Source organism: Sinocyclocheilus grahami, unplaced genomic scaffold (assembly GCF_001515645.1).
Source record: "Sinocyclocheilus grahami isolate Dianchi unplaced genomic scaffold, SAMN03320097.WGS_v1.1 scaffold530.1, whole genome shotgun sequence".
Classification (NCBI taxonomy): domain Eukaryota; kingdom Metazoa; phylum Chordata; class Actinopteri; order Cypriniformes; family Cyprinidae; genus Sinocyclocheilus; species Sinocyclocheilus grahami.
Window position 1 is genome coordinate 32,048 of NW_015505709.1, and position 23,406 is coordinate 55,453.

The 23,406-nt window shown below is 36.6% G+C and overlaps 2 protein-coding genes across 2 annotated transcripts in view; one reads left to right on the plus strand and one right to left on the minus strand.

Annotated features, from left to right (window-relative positions):
• Positions 1-12,556, plus strand: part of LOC107555280 (centrosomal protein of 128 kDa-like) — a 35,793-nt gene extending 23,237 nt beyond the window's left edge. Inside the window, exon 12 of the mRNA XM_016238035.1 lies at positions 12,228-12,556. Coding sequence (XP_016093521.1) covers positions 12,228-12,328 — 101 coding nt within the window. The 3' untranslated portion in view covers positions 12,329-12,556. The remainder of the gene's footprint in view (positions 1-12,227) is intronic.
• The window catches only part of LOC107555281 (neurexin-3b-beta-like), a 49,718-nt gene continuing 34,515 nt past the window's right edge, over positions 8,204-23,406 (minus strand). Inside the window, exon 4 of the mRNA XM_016238036.1 lies at positions 8,204-8,219. The gene's annotated coding sequence lies outside the window, so the exon portion shown is untranslated. The remainder of the gene's footprint in view (positions 8,220-23,406) is intronic.

Below are 23,406 nucleotides of genomic sequence, written 5' to 3' on the forward strand. Positions count from 1 at the left end.
CGCGGATGTCAAACACTGATCGATCTGCGCCGCACCTCTTCTAGTCGAACACACTGGCCTAGTGCTGCAAGCTTATCGGCTCACTGACACTGATGAGATTAACCCCCTAGGTATCGAAATTTGGTACCAAATGATGAGACGTTTTTCGATACTCGATGGTATCGAGGCATTTCGGTCGGTGTCTAAAAAGCATCGAACTCGATTGCCAGCCCTACTTGCAGAGATCTATTCTGATATATTAGATTTTTTTGTCCAGGTTGTTGCTATGATTATCACAGTGTCAAAAATTATGATTTTAGATTGTCACAAATTTTCACGTCGCAGCCTACGATTCAATAGGTGTCATCATCGTACAGTCTACATGCTTGTCGTACCCAAGTTTAAACGATCCATGTCGCACAGTGTGATAAAGTAATGATCTTATAGGATTGCTAAAATCGTGCAGTGTATCCCGGGCTTTAGATGAAATCAACTGAAATAAAAGACATTAAATCTCTCAAGATTTCAGTAGAAGATAATTAAACAACTCCACAAACAGCATCACCAGCTTCATGCATTACTAACCAGTTAGACTTTATTTCTGGAGTACCTAAAACAGAAGTTCTTAGAATTAAGGTTTAGATGTGTTTTTTTTTTCATATATAGTGTTTGATTTAGTTATCTCTTGACCCTTGAATTCTTATAAGTTTCTCTTTGGCTGTTACAATTATGTTTATAAAGTTCATATGTGATGGCGTGATGGCAATGATATAATTGTTTCATGCATCTAAGCCTCTGATTGCATTCTATCTAAATCTGTACTGCTATTCTGATTTTCTGATTTCTGCAGTTCTGTGATATGAGATGGCAATGTGAGAAAACTTTAAGCCACTTTTATAAATATGGTTCATAAAAAAAGTTTTGATTCTGGCACTCATAGACATGAAGAATCAGCATGTGAATCTCAGCAATGGTGACAAAGTATTCTGATCATTTTTTCATTATTTTTTAACGTCACAAAACAAGGCAGTAAAACAGCAAATAGTAAGAATAAAAGAAAATCCTAAAACAATGCAGCGGCATAATTTATTAATGTCGCAATGCATGCTGGGAGCCATGGATGAGTTATGATTGGTGCATCCAGAATGCAATGCTTCATGAATCTGTCTGATGATCGTCACCATTGTTGAGATTCATATGCTGATTCTTGATGTCTGTGTGTCTAAACAGTACAGGTGTTCTAAACTGGTGTACAAAGTGTTTTTAAAGTTTTTCACAATATTTCATTAAAACTCAGTTGTGATCAATCACAAACTAAATTATACATCACCACTGATGACATCAGTGAATCAGGCTATACATGACAACTACATCATTATCAAAAAGAGGCCAATATAACTTTAAAAGTTAGAAAACAATTTTCTCTGTTTTTCTTGTCATAACAAATTTGTTTCATAAACACAGATACAGCCACCAAAGAAAAACTAATGTTAAAAAGTCAAGTGTCAAGAGCCCAACTAAAGCAAACACTTATCTCCACAACGGTGACTTACAATTGTATTATTTTCAGTAAACATTAACATCTAAACCTCTGTTCATTCTTAAAAATAAATTTTTAGACGCATGACAAAAAAAAGTCAAACTGGTTAGTAATGTGTGAAGCTGGTGATGTTGTTTGTGGAGTTGATTAATCATCTTCTGCTGAGATCTTGAAATATTTAATGTGTTTTATTTCAGTTGATTTCATCTAAGGCTGTGGCTGAAGTCAGTAGTTCTTGTGTTTCTCTTTTCTTCAGTGATTCTGCTTGTTAACGGCAGGTGTTCATCACTAATGATCAATCAGCACTTAATTAATCACATAATTATCTCATTAACTTTAACACTGCTTCAGTGTTACTTTAACACTCTTTTAGGGTGGGACCATATATGCTCCGAGCAGTGTTAATTTAACACTCAGGATTTTACTATGTATGTTGTCAGACGATGCCTCGATTATAAATCAGGATTTTAGTGCAGATTTGCAGCTTGAAAGCTTGAAATAGTCTTAAAAATATATAACCAAATCATATAGCACACATTAAAAACATTTCAGAACAGTTATTAATTGTAAAACTATATTTAATTTTTATAATTCACACTGTATGTATGAGCTTTTTACACAAATTAGCATAAGTCAAGGTGTGATACCAAACTAGACCAAATGGAGATGCCAAAGGACCACTCTACCAGCCATCTTGACTTGCATATAGCTACATCACAGCTCCATTCAGAATGACTAAACACAGCAAAATAATCATGAAAAAAAAACTTTTTTTAAATGTTAAAACAGAAGTTATCTAAGAGTAGAGTAGAAATCATCAGTGCATTTCAAGGCAGGCTTTCATACAATGTACTTTTTCTGAAGAAAATGTAACTTGTGCTTGATGTGTCAACAGGGGCCACATGGTTGGATCTGTGTACACTACATTCATTAAAAAGAGAACACCTTGAAATGGGCTGATGGCGCAAGCGACTTGGTGTATGGTCAAAGAGGGTCATGAAACCTTCTGTTTCAGCATTGGTTCGTTCTCATGACAGTTTTGAAAAATGCTTTTGTATGGTTTTGTAAGCTCACCATACATTACACAAATACCTATAGGCTTTACCACATATACCCCGTGACCACTATAATTTAATGCACAGATAAATGCATAACCGCTTGCATTTGCACTCTGCATCGGAAACATATATGAACAGAAATATGAACGATATCGTTAATATCTTTCAAGAATTATTTTGAGGCGTTTATATAAGCCATTTGATTGGTTGTATTAAGGAGCTGTAAAGACTCACTCACAAATGAGTGAATCGCGTTTGTGTTGGAGACTTCAAAGTTATATGGATGAGAATTTATGCCAAGCAGAAACTCTTAGAAAGCAAAAACAAACACTCACTTGCAATCCATAAATGCATCTCTCACTTATTGTATGCAGTCTCACAGTCTGAAGTGTCTGTCATAGGAAATTAAGAATTAAGCGAACCATCTTCTCATATGGTAAGGGCACGCAGTCTCATAAATAATTAAAGATCTCTTGCTGTCTTTTGTTCTTGCTACTGTATACAGACTCTCAGATTTTGTAGTTGCTGTTCAAAGAGCTATTATGATAGAACTTTTAGACCAGATTTTAATATTCACATACATCATGAAAATTATACATTAGATTTAGCATTTTCTGACATTTTAAACTCCAAACTGATCACATTTGTAACACTTTTTTTTTCTCTCTTTATAAAGAGATCTCATGCTTTCATTAGTTAAATTTTCATTCCACATAAGCACTGGTTCAAAACACAAGACTTTGTAATGGGACCATTTGGCTTAATCACCGAAACAACAGTATGGTCTTTCAATTTAGTACCTTTAAAAGTCAATTAATTCAACAGCAAACAATGCAAGATGCATGTTTAAAATGTTGCTGAATTAAATATGTCACAGTTATACAGGCTACAGTTGCCCTACTAGAAAATACACTTGCATTACCTAATTGCGTAATTGACATTAAACCCATACACGTTGTAATACTATACAGTGTGTCATCAAAAGCTGTGATGAAAATATGACATGGCCATGAGGTGTTTTGTAGAATAGTTTGCTGCCAATGCAGTGTATGTTGTTACTGTACCATATGTCTCAGTCATACCATATCACATGTAACAGTGTAAATGTAACCTTACATCTAAGGGGGCTGGGATGCATTCGCACTACAGCCTCACGTGTGCACCACATCTCTGAGTGTAACCGGTGTAAACTAGTAGGTGTGTTCGACTTGGCGCGGACTGACTGTGCAGACCGATCGGTGTATTTCAGTACCACGAGAGCTAAAAAGCTAAATCACTATCGCGGATGTCAAACACTGATCGATCTGCGCCGCACCTCTTCTAGTCGAACACACTGGCCTAGTGCTGCAAGCTTATCGGCTCACTGACACTGATGAGATTAACCCCCTAGGTATCGAAATTTGGTACCAAATGATGAGACGTTTTTCGATACTCGATGGTATCGAGGCATTTCGGTCGGTGTCTAAAAAGCATCGAACTCGATTGCCAGCCCTACTTGCAGAGATCTATTCTGATATATTAGATTTTTTTGTCCAGGTTGTTGCTATGATTATCACAGTGTCAAACATTATGATTTTAGATTGTCACACATTTTCACGTCGCAGCCTACGATTCAATAGGTGTCATCATCGTACAGTCTACATGCTTGTCGTACCCAAGTTTAAACGATCCATGTCGCACAGTGTGATAAAGTAATGATCTTATAGGATTGCTAAAATCGTGCAGTGTATCCCGGGCTTTAGATGAAAGCAACTGAAATAAAAGACATTAAATCTCTCAAGATTTCAGTAGAAGATAATTAAACAACTCCACAAACAGCATCACCAGCTTCATGCATTACTAACCAGTTAGACTTTATTTCTGGAGTACCTAAAACAGAAGTTCTTAGAATTAAGGTTTAGATGTGTTTTTTTTTCATATATAGTGTTTGATTTAGTTATCTCTTGACCCTTGAATTCTTATAAGTTTCTCTTTGGCTGTTACAATTATGTTTATAAAGTTCATATGTGATGGCAAGGAACTTATGATATAATTGTTTCATGCATCTAAGCCTCTGATTGCATTCTATCTAAATCTGTACTGCTATTCTGATTTCTATATTATTGCAGTTCTGTGATATGAGATGGCAATGTGAGAAAACTTTAAGCCACTTTTATAAATATGGTTCATAAAAAAAGTTTTGATTCTGGCACTCATAGACATGAAGAATCAGCATGTGAATCTCAGCAATGGTGACAAAGTATTCTGATCATTTTTTCATTATTTTTTAACGTCACAAAACAAGGCAGTAAAACAGCAAATAGTAAGAATAAAAGAAAATCCTAAAACAATGCAGCGGCATAATTTATTAATGTCGCAATGCATGCTGGGAGCCATGGATGAGTTATGATTGGTGCATCCAGAATGCAATGCTTCATGAATCTGTCTGATGATCGTCACCATTGTTGAGATTCATATGCTGATTCTTGATGTCTGTGTGTCTAAACAGTACAGGTGTTCTAAACTGGTGTACAAAGTGTTTTTAAAGTTTTTCACAATATTTCATTAAAACTCAGTTGTGATCAATCACAAACTAAATTATACATCACCACTGATGACATCAGTGAATCAGGCTATACATGACAACTACATCATTATCAAAAAGAGGCCAATATAACTTTAAAAGTTAGAAAACAATTTTCTCTGTTTTTCTTGTCATAACAAATTTGTTTCATAAACACAGATACAGCCACCAAAGAAAAACTAATGTTAAAAAGTCAAGTGTCAAGAGCCCAACTAAAGCAAACACTTATCTCCACAACGGTGACTTACAATTGTATTATTTTCAGTAAACATTAACATCTAAACCTCTGTTCATTCTTAAAAATAAATTTTTAGACGCATGACAAAAAAAAGTCAAACTGGTTAGTAATGTGTGAAGCTGGTGATGTTGTTTGTGGAGTTGATTAATCATCTTCTGCTGAGATCTTGAAATATTTAATGTGTTTTATTTCAGTTGATTTCATCTAAGGCTGTGGCTGAAGTCAGTAGTTCTTGTGTTTCTCTTTTCTTCAGTGATTCTGCTTGTTAACGGCAGGTGTTCATCACTAATGATCAATCAGCACTTAATTAATCACATAATTATCTCATTAACTTTAACACTGCTTCAGTGTTACTTTAACACTCTTTTAGGGTGGGACCATATATGCTCCGAGCAGTGTTAATTTAACACTCAGGATTTTACTATGTATGTTGTCAGACGATGCCTCGATTATAAATCAGGATTTTAGTGCAGATTTGCAGCTTGAAAGCTTGAAATAGTCTTAAAAATATATAACTTTTTTTAAATGTTAAAACAGAAGTTATCTAAGAGTAGAGTAGAAATCATCAGTGCATTTCAAGGCAGGCTTTCATACAATGCACTTTTTCTGAAGAAAATGTAACTTGTGCTTGATGTGTCAACAGGGGCCACATGGTTGGATCTGTGTACACTACATTCATTAAAAAGAGAACACCTTGAAATGGGCTGATGGCGCAAGCGACTTGGTGTATGGTCAAAGAGGGTCATGAAACCTTCTGTTTCAGCATTGGTTCGTTCTCATGACAGTTTTGAAAAATGCTTTTGTATGGTTTTGTAAGCTCACCATACATTACACAAATACCTATAGGCTTTACCACATATACCCCGTGACCACTATAATTTAATGCACAGATAAATGCATAACCGCTTGCATTTGCACTCTGCATCGGAAACATATATGAACAGAAATATGAACGATATCGTTAATATCTTTCAAGAATTATTTTGAGGCGTTTATATAAGCCATTTGATTGGTTGTATTAAGGAGCTGTAAAGACTCACTCACAAATGAGTGAATCGCGTTTGTGTTGGAGACTTCAAAGTTATATGGATGAGAATTTATGCCAAGCAGAAACTCTTAGAAAGCAAAAACAAACACTCACTTGCAATCCATAAATGCATCTCTCACTTATTGTATGCAGTCTCACAGTCTGAAGTGTCTGTCATAGGAAATTAAGAATTAAGCGAACCATCTTCTCATATGGTAAGGGCACGCAGTCTCATAAATAATTAAAGATCTCTTGCTGTCTTTTGTTCTTGCTACTGTATACAGACTCTCAGATTTTGTAGTTGCTGTTCAAAGAGCTATTATGATAGAACTTTTAGACCAGATTTTAATATTCACATACATCATGAAAATTATACATTAGATTTAGCATTTTCTGACATTTTAAACTCCAAACTGATCACATTTGTAACACTTTTTTTTTCTCTCTTTATAAAGAGATCTCATGCTTTCATTAGTTAAATTTTCATTCCACATAAGCACTGGTTCAAAACACAAGACTTTGTAATGGGACCATTTGGCTTAATCACCGAAACAACAGTATGGTCTTTCAATTTAGTACCTTTAAAAGTCAATTAATTCAACAGCAAACAATGCAAGATGCATGTTTAAAATGTTGCTGAATTAAATATGTCACAGTTATACAGGCTACAGTTGCCCTACTAGAAAATACACTTGCATTACCTAATTGCGTAATTGACATTAAACCCATACACGTTGTAATACTATACAGTGTGTCATCAAAAGCTGTGATGAAAATATGACATGGCCATGAGGTGTTTTGTAGAATAGTTTGCTGCCAATGCAGTGTATGTTGTTACTGTACCATATGTCTCAGTCATACCATATCACATGTAACATATGACTGTAGCTTTACCCTTTCAGGTAGACTTATAGTAATTTTCCATTTAAAAATATATAACCAAATCATATAGCACACATTAAAAACATTTCAGAACAGTTATTAATTGTAAAACTATATTTAATTTTTATAATTCACACTGTATGTATGAGCTTTTTACACAAATTAGCATAAGTCAAGGTGTGATACCAAACTAGACCAAATGGAGATGCCAAAGGACCACTCTACCAGCCATCTTGACTTGCATATAGCTACATCACAGCTCCATTCAGAATGACTAAACACAGCAAAATAATCATGAAAAAAAAACTTTTTTTAAATGTTAAAACAGAAGTTATCTAAGAGTAGAGTAGAAATCATCAGTGCATTTCAAGGCAGGCTTTCATACAATGTACTTTTTCTGAAGAAAATGTAACTTGTGCTTGATGTGTCAACAGGGGCCACATGGTTGGATCTGTGTACACTACATTCATTAAAAAGAGAACACCTTGAAATGGGCTGATGGCGCAAGCGACTTGGTGTATGGTCAAAGAGGGTCATGAAACCTTCTGTTTCAGCATTGGTTCGTTCTCATGACAGTTTTGAAAAATGCTTTTGTATGGTTTTGTAAGCTCACCATACATTACACAAATACCTATAGGCTTTACCACATATACCCCGTGACCACTATAATTTAATGCACAGATAAATGCATAACCGCTTGCATTTGCACTCTGCATCGGAAACATATATGAACAGAAATATGAACGATATCGTTAATATCTTTCAAGAATTATTTTGAGGCGTTTATATAAGCCATTTGATTGGTTGTACAGCTCCTTAGCTGTAAAGACTCACACTCACAAATGAGTGAATCGCGTTTGTGTTGGAGACTTCAAAGTTATATGGATGAGAATTTATGCCAAGCAGAAACTCTTAGAAAGCAAAAACAAACACTCACTTGCAATCCATAAATGCATCTCTCACTTATTGTATGCAGTCTCACAGTCTGAAGTGTCTGTCATAGGAAATTAAGAATTAAGCGAACCATCTTCTCATATGGTAAGGGCACGCAGTCTCATAAATAATTAAAGATCTCTTGCTGTCTTTTGTTCTTGCTACTGTATACAGACTCTCAGATTTTGTAGTTGCTGTTCAAAGAGCTATTATGATAGAACTTTTAGACCAGATTTTAATATTCACATACATCATGAAAATTATACATTAGATTTAGCATTTTCTGACATTTTAAACTCCAAACTGATCACATTTGTAACACTTTTTTTTTCTCTCTTTATAAAGAGATCTCATGCTTTCATTAGTTAAATTTTCATTCCACATAAGCACTGGTTCAAAACACAAGACTTTGTAATGGGACCATTTGGCTTAATCACCGAAACAACAGTATGGTCTTTCAATTTAGTACCTTTAAAAGTCAATTAATTCAACAGCAAACAATGCAAGATGCATGTTTAAAATGTTGCTGAATTAAATATGTCACAGTTATACAGGCTACAGTTGCCCTACTAGAAAATACACTTGCATTACCTAACTTGCGTAATTGACATTAAACCCATACACGTTGTAATACTATACAGTGTGTCATCAAAAGCTGTGATGAAAATATGACATGGCCATGAGGTGTTTTGTAGAATAGTTTGCTGCCAATGCAGTGTATGTTGTTACTGTACCATATGTCTCAGTCATACCATATCACATGTAACATATGACTGTAGCTTTACCCTTTCAGGTTGACTGTGGTTCACGTGCTGAATGTTTAAGTCTGTGTGTGACTTTAGCATGTTACCACACACGATTTAAGAATTATATAACCCCAAAAAAAAGCATCTAAGGGTCTTTATGAAAAAGTTTTTGATAAAGTTGATTAATGAACATACACTATTAATGCACTAATGCACTAATGCTTTAATTATAAGATAGGTCACTTTCTAAAAGCAACCTATTTATTACTTTTCTTCCTTTGAAATCAAATAACTCTGACTTCATAATGCATTACTACATTAACAGGAAGATAATTATAGTAACGTAAACCAAGTTCAAAGTGCCCAACCAAAGGGACTGCTAATCACTATAATGGGGAGTTAAAAAAAACACATTTTAGGAAAATCAACATCAATTTATGAAGTTAGCTTATGTGATGTTCTTTCAAATATTTCAGTTGTATTGAGAATTCAACATTCAAGATGACTTTGGGAAATGAGTGAATGCAACTAGTGAAAGATAATTGCAGACATGGAGGAAATGAGTGAAAAAGTCTATTAAGACTCGTTTTCTTTTCTTCTTCTGCTGTTATGTTGCACATTAGCAACATATTAGTGCACTGCTGCCTCTCATTGGTTTATTAATGTCATTGGTTCCTTTGTGGCTGCTTGAATATTTTAAGTAAGTGTCACTCAAAACAGTAAGTAAATTGTTTTATTTTCCTTGAAAGTAGCTGTAACTTAATAAAACCTAGTAAGTATAACAACTAAGTAAAGATAACTAACTAAATCTAAGTAAGGTAAACTATTGGATTTTACAGTGTAACCAAGGATTTTCCAGAGATTTTCACCTTGCCATGTAGCTGTATAAGCTCTATATATTGCTGCAGAAAACATTCCCCAAATCATGACACTTCCTCCTTCACCTTTCACTGAATTCTTAAAACATTTGGGCTTCAGTCATTCCTCAGTTTGACATCGAACAAAATGTTTCCCATCAGACCCAAATAAATTGAACTTGCTCTCATCAGTAAAGTGAACTTTGGACCAGTTTTCCTCTCTCCACACAACATGCTCCTCAGCAAAGGTGAGCTTAGCCGTTTGATTCTTTCTGCTGATGAGAGGCTTAGTCACTGCTGAGTGCCCTTTCAGTCCGACTACTCTTAAACATTCAGAGACAGATCCTTACCCTGTTCAGCACTGAACCTGCAAGCAATTCCAGCTGCAGTGTTGAACCTATTCCCCATTGAGAGTCTCTGCATTGTCCTGTCTTCTTGTGCATTTGTCTTATAGGTGAGCTATTATGCCCCTTTTTACAAGATGTAAAATAAGTCTCTGATGTCCCCAGAGTGTGTATGTGAAGTTTTAGCTCAAAATACCCCACAGATAATTTTTTATAGCTTGTTGAAATGTGCACTTATAGGGTATGAGCCAAAACGCACAGTTTTTGTGTTTGTCCCTTTAAATGCAAATGAGCTGGTGCTCCTGCCTCCCTTTTCAGAAGAGGGCTCCGGCATACCGGCAACAACAAAACAGGACAATCTCACGCAATCTGATTGTACTGTGCAGTAAATGCGCATATATGAATTACACAGACAGGGACATTATGAGCTCAACTTCACATTGCTTTCATATGCAATTTTGAACTATCACATTCCTATTTATGATCATTCTGGTAGCACGTGAAGGCATCATTTAAAACAGGCAGAGACAATGATAGCTTTAGCAACATTGTGTCAAGTGTCAAGAAGCTCTTTTGGAAAACAAAATATGACGCGTGATACTTACTTTGTCTGGAGTTGACGTTCGCGCTCGAAGCATTGGTATTGATCCCTCTTTCAGAAGCAATCTTTGCACAACTCCAGTGATGAACTGACCCTCGTTTGCAAGGCAGTCCGGTGTAAAATGATTAGCACAAACATATAGGACTTTTCAGTTTTTTCCGGGACATTTCCTTCGAAAGTGAAATTTAACCACCGTGTCCTCAGTGGTCTATGGAGACTCCTATGTTCGATGGTGCATCCCAACACATGACACTTGTAATGCCTCTTTGGCGCTGACATTGTATCTCCAGCAGCTACAGCAAGACAACAGTAATGGCGGACCGCTCGTTTAGAGAGACTTTAGGATTTATTGGGATTATAAAAAAAGGAGTGGGTGGATAATGTTCAAGCACCTTATAAAAGTGATTTTTGCATAATAGTTCACCATTAAGTGGATGACCAGCCTTTTTGGGGGGGACTTGAGTGAATTAGTGTCATTGTAAACCTGCAATATTTGAGAAATCACAAATTGGGAATGACCAGCTTCTCTTGCAATGGCTGAAAGGGTCATCCCTTTGGCCTTCCTCTGGAGAACCTCCTGTCACAGGATTTCAGTCACCTTAGAGCGGCCAGCCATCTTGCAATATCAGTGAAAATTGGAGGAATGCTGCCAGTTAAATAGGGTTTGTCATATAATTAAGGGAATTAGCACCAGGTGCCAGATTAACACTAATAACTTGGAGGTATCTGTAAGTGTTCTCTAATTTTTATCGGTTCTTTTACAAATATTTCATTTAAGTTTTTTAGTGTTTGCTCCAGAATACAAATAATTTATGAAAAAATGCTTAAAAACCTGGGCTTCTACTCATGTTAGGATAACTTCAAATAGGACTAAGCAGTGACCTTGACATTTAGGAAATTATAGGTTGTTCTCTAATTTTGATCTCCACTGTATATCTATAGAAATTTATAGATTTAACAAATGATTCACTGATTAACCATTAAGATCAATTGGATTAAAATGTATTAAACTGAACAAGAAGAGAGGCAAATGAAAACATTGTCAGTAATACCAGTATGAAAGGCAGTTATTGTGAATGAAATGTTTACCTAGATTAAACATTTTGTTTTGTGAAAAGGATACTTTGTGATTTTGTGTTTTGTACTGAAAACATGCTGAAATGTTTGTAAAAGTGCATTTTTGGTTGTCTGATGTGAGATTAGTACTAAGAGTTTTGAGAATGTATAACTCACTTGTGAAAATTGCACAAAAAAAAGAAAAAAAGCCTGAAGGCCAAGTTGAAATACTTGTATTTGGCTTGGTATATATGTTTTTTGTTTTTTTTTCAGAGTATGGCTGTATTCGGGGTACTAATAGAATATACTAATGTATGTAAACAATGTATGTCTAATGTCTTTACATATCTGTCTTTCTATCTCTGCACTTACATACTATGTTTTTTCTCTGTTCTGTTTAAAGCACCACAGAAGCCACTTGCCAGTCCAGATTTGGAATCCAGTTTGACCCAAGAGCACTTTTCTACCTTCAACGAAGCAAACTCTAAACACACAAGCATGTAGCACACAGCTGAAACTTTTGGCGATAATGATAAACTCATGATAAATACTCAGCACTACCTCTGATTCCAACCAGATCCTTATGCTTGGACCGATTAGATCACTATAACATATAGAACAGTTCCTATGTAGTGTCTGTATGACAGTTAAGCTCTGCTTGATCAGTATAATTATTTGTAAGCGAACTGTTTCTGTATGTCTTTCTTTCTGATTTTGTTACAACTTTCTGAAATGCCCTATATTTTCATAAGATGATTAGAATGTGGTGATCCTAAAAATGTGGTATTAACTAAAGAAAACTAATTTCTATGAATATATATATTTTGAATATTTGCTGTTATCATTTTACCTTAACTTCATCATGCAATAGTTACTTTATTGTACTGTATGTATCAAAGTCTTTTGTTGTTGTTTTACTATTTACAGTTTTTATACATCAATTTAATGAAATCTGACAGTGTGTCTTGCTGTGCCTTTTGTAACATTTTTTTATATATTTTATGTAATGAATGTTTTTTACTTCTAAAGAAAAATAACTAAAGGGCACAAGTCTGGAACTGCTAAATGAATATATGAGGCTCCCACCTGAATGAATGTGAAACCAATTAAAATATGATCACTCTACAGCTATGTCTCAAGATGCGACATTGGATGCACATGACATATTTAAAACTACAGTTCAGAATGAAACGGAAAAGGACTTTGTTCCCAATTTTAATGCAGGTCATTCACACCTTAGTTTTGTAGATCTTTCCAAAAAAATTGGTGTAGAAAATGTGAGTTTTCAGGTAAACTATACATTAATATAGATGGATGAACATTAAAATGTGAGAAGACCCAAAAATAGAAGAGCGAGAAAACTTTGCTGTCAGTCATGGGACAAAGTGCATGATACAACAGCATGGATATTGGAAGCGGTTATTCTTCCTGCTCTTGATGTTTACCAGATTGATGTTGATATTTTGTCTGATCTTCAGCCGCAGTATCTCTGTTAGCACTACCACATTTGTGAGGCCCTAACAGTGCTGGAGCAATATGGAATGCCATATCTGCCATAATTAGAAACAAAGAAATTTTAAAAAAGCAAATATAAATATATACATAAATATGCAAAGAAAAGTAAAAAAGCAAAAACAAAGAATTATTTATAATTGTATTTCCTTATTTATTTAAATTTTTTCCCCCACATTTTTTTTTTTTTTTTATGCATTTATTTTTTTTCACATTTATGTATTTATTTACATATTTCTTTCCACATTTATTTATTTCTTTATTTTCACATTTGTTTATTTCTACATTTCTTTGTCCGTAGGGTAATGAGGAGGGCGTGTTTTACCTCAGGAATAGCAATAAATGTGAGAAGACCCAAAAATAGAAGAGTGAGAAAACTTTGCTGTCAGTCATGGGACAAAGTGCATGATACAACAGCATGGATATTGGAAGCGGTTATTCTTCCTGCTCTTGATGTTTACCAGATTGATGTTGATATTTTGTCTGATCTTCAGCCGCAGTGTCTCTGTTAGCACTACCACATTTGTGAGGCCCTAACAGTGCTGGAGCAATATGGAATGCCATATCTGCCATAATTAGAAACAAAGAAATTTTAAAAAAGCAAATATAAATATATACATAAATATGCAAAGAAAAGTAAAAAAGCAAAAACAAAGAATTATTTATAATTGTATTTCCTTATTTATTTTAATTTTTTTTCCTACATTTATTTATTTTTTTATTTATGCATTTATTTTTTTTCACATTTATGTATTTATTTACATATTTCTTTCCACATTTATATATTTCTTTATTTTCACATTTGTTTATTTCTACATTTCTTTGTCCGTAGGGTAATGAGGAGGGCGTGTTTTACCTCAGGAATAGCAATCGAGCCAGAGTAGGCGAGGGATAAACTTTGAGGCCACAGTGACACCTTATGGTGCCCAAACGAAGTACAAGAAGTGTAGCCTACATGACACGCCTATTGATAGTGTGGGATGAATGATTTAGATGGGCAATATGGCCAAAATCTTATATCACGGGTTATCAATTTCACTTGGGGGGTTGTTTCGACTGGGAAGCGTGCAATCTGTGATTGCGTGGATTTGCTGAAGCTCTCGAAAGCGTGCAATCGCTTTCTTATGCGCACTGTTTTTTTAGGTTTCACTTTCAATGCATACAACGCATGTTTCAAAGATTCGGGATAGGAGGCATCAGTTACTGTAGAAGATTTGTCGCTTCGTGCCACTTCCCGTGTGGTCACCGCATCAACTGATTATAATGGGTTCTCTTGGTGTAGACATGACTTTAGATACAGATTAATTAGATCAAACAAAAGGTGCCCATGGGAATGGAGCTAGTGAAACACGCGCCATGTATTGTAGCCTAAAACGTTTAATATTTGCGACGGACACCAACGATTGTATGCGGCTATGCAGTGGAGATGCGTTCACTGTCAAATATCATTTAACATTCATTTGGAAATTTTGTCAAATATTTTTTTCTTGATTACAAGAAAAAAAACTGTTCTTGTGATTTATTTCTTGTTTTTCATTTAATTCATAAGTTAACACTGCAAATTAAATGGTTTCGTTTTTCTCTGCAGTCGAAGAAAGTAGCCTATAGCCTAAATTATGTCAGTGATCTCTCTCATTTGAAAGATTATCAAGAATAATTTTTTCAGATCTGCAGTCTAATAAAAGTCTGGACAGGCTAATTTCATTCTTTCATCTCTGTTAGCACTACCACATTTGTGAGGCCCTAACAGTGCTGGAGCAATATGGAATGCCATATCTGCCATAATTAGAAACAAAGAAATTTTAAAAAAGCAAATATAAATATATACATAAATATGCAAAGAAAAGTAAAAAAGCAAAAACAAAGAATTATTTATAATTGTATTTCCTTATTTATTTAAATTTTTTCCCCCACATTTTTTTTTTTTTTTTATGCATTTATTTTTTTTCACATTTATGTATTTATTTACATATTTCTTTCCACATTTATTTATTTCTTTATTTTCACATTTGTTTATTTCTACATTTCTTTGTCCGTAGGGTAATGAGGAGGGCGTGTTTTACCTCAGGAATAGCAATCGAGCCAGAGTAGGCGAGGGATAAACTTTGAGGCCACAGTGACACCTTATGGTGCCCAAACGAAGTACAAGAAGTGTAGCCTACATGACACGCCTATTGATAGTGTGGGATGAATGATTTAGATGGGCAATATGGCCAAAATCTTATATCACGGGTTATCAATTTCACTTGGGGGGTTGTTTCGACTGGGAAGCGTGCAATCTGTGATTGCGTGGATTTGCTGAAGCTCTCGAAAGCGTGCAATCGCTTTCTTATGCGCACTGTTTTTTTAGGTTTCACTTTCAATGCATACAACGCATGTTTCAAAGATTCGGGATAGGAGGCATCAGTTACTGTAGAAGATTTGTCACTTCGTGCCACTTCCCGTGTGGTCACCGCATCAACTGATTATAATGGGTTCTCTTGGTGTAGACATGACTTTAGATACAGATTAATTAGATCAAACAAAAGGTGCCCATGGGAATGGAGCTAGTGAAACACGCGCCATGTATTGTAGCCTAAAACGTTTAATATTTGCGACGGACACCAACGATTGTATGCGGCTATGCAGTGGAGATGCGTTCACTGTCAAATATCATTTAACATTCATTTGGAAATTTTGTCAAATATTTTTTTCTTGATTACAAGAAAAAAAACTGTTCTTGTGATTTATTTCTTGTTTTTCATTTAATTCATAAGTTAACACTGCAAATTAAATGGTTTCGTTTTTCTCTGCAGTCGAAGAAAGTAGCCTATAGCCTAAATTATGTCAGTGATCTCTCTCATTTGAAAGATTATCAAGAATTATTTTTTCAGATCTGCAGTCTAATAAAAGTCTGGACAGGCTAATTTCATTCTTTCTTAACTTTTAACTTCTTAAAATGTATTATGAAGAATTTTAAATAAATTTAATAACAAATAGGCTAGGCTAATGAATTTTCACCATTAGCTAGGGTATCCGTAATGATCGTATATTGCTTTTCTATAAAACAAAATTTTCATTAATAACGAATATGACAAAATAAAATTAATCTATAGCATATATATATATATATATATATATATATGTATAATAGTTTTATGTCAAATGGAAATTGCAGTGCCTTTAATTCATGAAGAAATGTTTTATTTCGTTCTAACCTGTAATTCGGGAAATGTAACGAAAAGATCGTTTTTACTTAAAACAAATAAATTTTTAAGCCCTGATTTTAGAAATACATGAGATAATATAGGGAACAACGGGGCTAAAAGCGCCCCTGGGTAAAAGGCGCCTTTGATATCGTTTTCATCTCAACCACTAGATGGCACAAAAACGTGGCGTAGCACTTTCCAAAACATTCGCTTTTCAAGATGCACGTGTATTTTTGTCTGATCCTTGACGCTACCACGCACAGCAGCGCAAAGTTGATTCTGAGTTTACTTGATCTAATATTTTATGTTTTTTTAAATGTTGAAGATTTAAGTAGCAAATGAGAATCGCTAAAATTAATGCATATATTTTGAGACAAAGGTCTTTATGATTTTCAGTTTTGTTTAAGATAATTAAAGCAACGAAAATAACGAAAGAATATGTAAAAGTATGGTATTTGGGGTAAAAAGTGCCCCTGCTTTTGGGGCTAAAGGCGCACAGTAATTAACATGATAATTAATAGATGGCTGACTTTTGCATTTGATGACATGACATGGTTAGATTCAGATGGTAAATATCATATATTATGTTGGGTGTCTATATTAGAGATAATCACCATGTTTAGAATGAAACCATCATGTTTAAAAACATGATATTAATCATATCATATAATAAAATATAATTTTGTCACGAATCCGGTCCATGGTTTTCCGTCTGCTCGCCACCTGATGTTGCCTTCCAATTACATTGACTCTCACACTACACAAACTGTTGCATGTCACCCCGGACTACATTTCCCATAATCCATTGCATCATCATTCAACCCGCTCGTGAAATGGCAGCTGCACCGGACCACGCTCACATAATGACGGCGACAGCTGAGCCCGTTCGCAAAGTGGCAGCCACAACAACACTCTGTCATATTACTGCTGCTATCCCTGAGTCAAGTCAAGTCACCGCTGATCTTCATGAGTCTCGTCACGTCACAGCTGATAGTCCAGAGTCTTGTCACGTCACAGCTGATCATCCAGTCTCGTCACGTCACAGCTGATGGTCCAGAGTCTCGTCACTTCACAGCTGATCATCCAGTCTCGTCACGTCACAGCTGATCGTCCAGAGTCTTGTCACGTCACAGCTGATCATCCAGTCTCGTCACGTCACAGCTGATCGTCCAGAGTCTCGTCACTTCGCAGCTGATGGTCCAGAGTCTCGTCACGTCGCAGCTGATCGTCCACTTCTCGTCTGTTGTCCAGAGTCCTGACACTTCCTGTCTGTTGCATCCAGATCTTCGAGGTCAGTTCTTCAGTATCCCAGACTGGCATCCAGTATGGAGGATCCACCACTGGTGGCAGCACGTGCAGCTGGTATCCCTAAACCAGTGCTCTTAAGCCTTCTTGTTTTTGAACTGATTCCCCTGTCTGTAGCGCTTCCCACAATGGGGATCGCCTTATGGTGTATTTGGGCTGCATACACCACCACTGAAACTATAGAAACAGCGGCACCCACTATGATGTCTCCAGAGGTGGCGCCTGATGCTGCAGAACCTCCCGAGGCGGCAGCGCTCGCTTCAGCTCCTTGCACGGTGGTTGCACCCAGCAATGCACTCTCAGCATGTAATGTCACGGTCAACGGAACCATTGCTGAACTCTGTACTTTTCCTAAGGAGAATGTAAATGAACTCTCCCTGTTTCCTGATGATACTACTGTAGAACCTCCAGAGGTGGCGGCATCTGCTGCAGAACCTCCAGAGGTGTCAGTGGTATTCACTCATCAGCTCTCTGCCTGTCCTGTCGTGGCTATGGAGGCCATCTTTGAACTCTCTGCCTGTGCTGTCGTGACTATGGAGGCTGTCTGTGATCTCTCTGCCTGTCCAGTCATGGCTATGGAGGCCATCTGTGAACTCTCTGCCTGTCCAGTCACGGCTATGGAGGTCGCTTATGAACTTTTGTCTTGTACCCAGCCGAAGAAGCTGTCTCTGAACTCTCAGCCTTCTCTGTCACACCTGCTGTCTGTGAACCTCCTGACTGTTCTGTAGCAGCCATAAGGGTAGTTCGGGAACTCTCAACCATGCCGCAACGGCTACGAAAGCCATAAATAAACTTTCTGTTTGTGATGTTAACCCTGTCATTGTCAGAGAGACCACAAGTGAACTACCTGTTTGTCAAGTTTTAATTAATGAGTCTGAGTGTGAAGTGTCAGCCCATCTAGTTCAATTCTATTGACTTTGATCTATCTGTCTGCTCTATTTTGAGTAATATGTCTGATGATCTTTCTGTCTGTCTTATTACAGTCAATGAGTTTGAACAGTCTGTCTATCCAGTTTCAGTCAATGAGTTTGAGTCTGAGCTATTTGTTTGTCCAGTACCAATCAAGGAACCTGTTATCTGCCCCATTAGTCCAGTCATGAGCCCAGAAAATATAAATGCACTCCAGGTATGTCCCGTTAACCCTGTCACTGCCATAGAGACCATTCATGAACTGTCTGCTTGTTCTTTTTCCCCAAATGTGTCTGTTGAACCGTCTGCCTTGCAAGTTTCAGTCAGTGAGCCTGTTTATGAAATGTCTTGTCCAGTTTCAGTCAATGAGTCTGATTTTGAACTGCCTATCTTGCCAATTTCTGTCACTGAGCTGTCTGCTTCAGCCTCGGTCAATTCCCTTGATTTTGAGCTATCTGCCAGTCCTCTTCCAGCCAATGCTTTTAATATTGCACTGTCTGTCTAATCAGTAATTCCCAAGGCCATTGTAAATAAATCTACTGTATTTCCCGTTCCAACCCTGGAGGCCGTGAATACTCTGTCCGTGTTGTCTGTTTCTGCTTTCCCTAGGTCTCAGTCCCTGCCATGGGTTCCTGATCATTCTGGTCCGCCGTGGTGGTCTGCCGATGTGCTCTGGTGGGCCAGTGTTCCATCTGCTCCACCCTGGTGGTCTTCTGCTCTGCCCTGGAGATCTTCTGTCCTGCTCTGGTGGTATTCTGCTCTGCCGTGGTGGTCTTCTGCTCCGTCTGCTCCACTGTGGTGGTCTTCTGTTTGGCTCTGGTTGTCTTCTGCTCTGCCGTGGTGGTCTTCTGCTCCCCACACTGCCAAAAGCACCAAAAGTTGGTTAATTGACCATGGTGTTGGTGTGCTTGACTGGCTAGCAAACTCACCAGACCTGAACCCCATAGAGAATCTATGGGTTATTGTCAAGAGGAAAATGAGAAACAAGAGACCAAAAAATGTAGATGAGCTGAAGGCAACTGTCAAAGAAACATGGGCTTCCATACCACATCAGCAGTGCCACAAACTGATCACCTCCATGCCACGCCGAATTCAGGCAGTAATTAAAGCAAAAGGAGCCCCTACCAAGTATTGAGTACATGTACAGTAAATTAACATACTTTTCAGAAGGCCAACAATTCACTAAAAATGTTTTTTTTTATTGGTCTTAAGTATTCTAATTTGTTGAGATAGTGAATTGGTGGGTTTTTGTTAAATGTGAGCCAAAATCATCACAATTAAAAGAACCAAAGACTTAAACTACTTCAGTCTGTGTGCATTGAATTTATTTAATACACGAGTTTCACAATTTGAGTTGAATTACTGAAATAAATGAACTTTTCCATGACATTCTAATTTATTGAGATGCACCTGTATATACATGCAACCACCGAATTCATCATAAACAACAAAGATGCAGTGTAAGAGATTAATTGTGCAGTGTAGTCAGATTTTTTATTAACGGGAGTTTTTGCAAGATTAAACTGACCTTTTTAGTAGCCTAATGTTGAGAGTTCTTTACTCGCTTTCTGTAGGCCTACACAGTTTATTCCATTTTGTTTTTTTTATAAGAGAACTTGCGAAGTCTTGATTTACTACTAATGCGTAAAATAGAAAAAAAAATGCATAAACGCATCTCTGACTGTTTTGTCTATGTAGCCTATAAGATGTCATGCAATGACGGTTTCAAAATATTCTATTCAATAACATTGTTAACTGTTTTTATTTATAACATCTGCTGCTTTGCTTCTGTGAAAATGAATAGAGACATCAGCTTTAAACTTTGTTTTTGTCATTTACATCAGTTATATTTGTATAAAATACACTTTATATTTTATATAATTATATATATATAATTGAGCAGTATTAGTAAACTGTGTAAATATAAATAAATGGCAAATCACATACAGGTTTTTTCAGACCGGAGACCATAATCGTGTAATCATTTATTTTATTATGATATGAAACGTCCAATTTGTCTTTCAATAATGTTTTATAAAGTTTTGCAAGAATTTCGTGATACTAAACTTTTTATTAGTTGTCATAGCAAGTGATTTTAATATAGGATGGCTTACTTTTTATAAGATGACTGAAAATTTTACTTGAATTTGTAGTTTATTCTTACTTTTGGAAACCTAATTGTTTTATAATTACTACTACTACTACTATTATTATTGTTGTTATTATTATTATTTCTGTTGTTTCTAGAAGTAGTAATTTTGATAATAGTAAATAGAAAAAATATAACCACACACACAATGTTTGTCCACAGAATAATTACACATTATTAAATAAAAAGCGTCCCCACACAAACCTCTACCTCCGCCAGCAGGACCTCAATTTCAGACTTCGTAAAGTTTTTTTTTTCTTTGTGCTCGTCATTCTCAAGCATAGAAATTTGGAAATTGTCGTGTGCTCTTTTATATGGTAATGATATTAATTAGGGGGCGTTTACAAGGCGGAGATCTGACACCAGTCACCTGCGCACAATTTCAAGATCATTTGCGATTTATAAACGTCACATCTGGAAGAGAGGCGTACGCATGTGTTTTTGTGTGCACGTTCGTTTTCTCTGAATCGCACTTTTTAGAAATGATCTTAGAACAAATTTAGGACAGTTTATACACAACATTTTATAAATGCGGCCCCAGGACCGACATTGGCCACCCCTAGATCAGGGCCGGATTTACCTCTTTTCGTAACATAGGCAAAACAAATTTTTGGGCCCCCCTTCCCTATTAATATAATAGGCCTAATATTACCACCCAAGCAAACAAAAATATTTCTTAATCAGTGGAAACCGTTACAGTGTTTTCTATCGCAATAAGCGCTTGCATTCAGTCAATAAAAATAGAATGTAGTTCTTAATTTGTTTGAGAACTGAGAAAGACCATTCCATTAATAGGCGCGGTGACGTGGCAACATAACCACTTCGGGAGTGCATTATTTCTCTTAATAATTTTAACGGCCTGGAGTCACAATCACACATCAATTGTTCAGATGATTTGTTTCAAGACATTTGACATGTTTCTGTCCTGAAATCTCGTGTGTGTTGAAATCTCGCACCTCATCCTAAACCTTCCATTGCAAATTCCAAAATGTCATTTTAGAGCTAATAACAGAGGCTTGAGCCATTGATATGCAGGCTAACGCAGTTATTAATGCAGTCTAACGCAGTTATTAGAGAGAGGGAGAGAGAGATTAAGTGCGTGTGAATACTTGCATCTGTGCGTCTCTCAGCAGTATTCAGCAGCAGCGTCTACTGATAGTGAATCTTTAAGTTGAACTGCTTCAAGAACCTCGCTACTGAGAAATGCAAAACTATTTTATTGATAAATTTGCGGGCAGCCGCAGCTATGACAACAAGTTTCGGTTCGCGTCTCCACGTGTGTTCGCGAGTGCGTGTCTGTTGGTTACTGTGTGTGCGTCTGTGAGAGAGAAAGAAAGCGTGGTTTCCGTACATAAAAAAGGTTGAAGACATGGAAATAGTTGGTCATTTTTACCCTATAGTTTGTTATATTTATTTGCTCAGTGTCTTCTGGGTTTTTTGTTTCTTTTACTGTTGTAGATATCCCATAGTATAACAAAAATATTATATATCTCTTCGTTGTGTTTGGGCCCCCCGGACGAGCAAGCATAGAATGCCTATACGTAAATCAGGCCCTGACTGTGAGTGCACACAAATAAAAGTAGACCCTTTACAGTTCAGAGTGATGTATTACTCTTACCTTTATGAGCAAAATAAACTCTTACCTTTATGAGCCGGCGCCTCCATGTCCTGTAAAGCGCGCTTATAGCTCTCGCACAAACGATTAGATATGCGTCTAATAGCGCACATTTATATAGGTTAAACTAACATTGTGATATGCTTGAACTGTTTCATATCTATAGATTTTATAGGCAAGTCGTGATGATTTGAGAAGGCTAAATTGATCAAACATAGGCTATGATCAACTAACTGTCTGCCGCTGGCCGCTGGGTCGTTACTTTAAAAAACAAAAACTTACATTTAATAAAAAAAAAGTGCTCCAAACGTTTTTCTAAATTAACTTAATAAAAAACTAAACGAAATATAATCACTTTGACATTACATACAAATCTGAACTATTTTAATAGCTGAAACAGTATAAGCTGTTGTGGGAGAAGGGCAGGGGCGATTCTAGGATTTTTTTGAATGGTTTGGCATAGGGGGGACCCATGGCAAAGGTCATGTGCCCCAACACAAGTGGGATGACATAAAAATGGCACTGCACAAGTGCCGGGACAACGCATCTCTCTTTTTATAAATAAAAACCATTGAACAGACAATAATTGTTCTCAACTTCTTTTATTGTCCAAACAGACTCTCTCTCTCTGTCTCTGTGTGTGTGTGTGTTTATCTTCTGCAGATAGATGGCTGCGGGTGTAGTCCTCACTGGCCCTCTCTGGCTGGCTCTGACCTGTGCTGCCAGGTTCAGGGCTGCTAATTTGCTGCCTAGTGGATTGGCTCTGACCTGCACTGTACTGCATCTTCTTCTTCTTGAAGAAACCTTGAATGTATTGCTGCTGTGCCTGAGGCATATTTTGAGGGGGGCCGGTGTCACCCCATGCCACCCCTCTAGACGCCCCTGGAGAAAGGGGGGGGGGGGG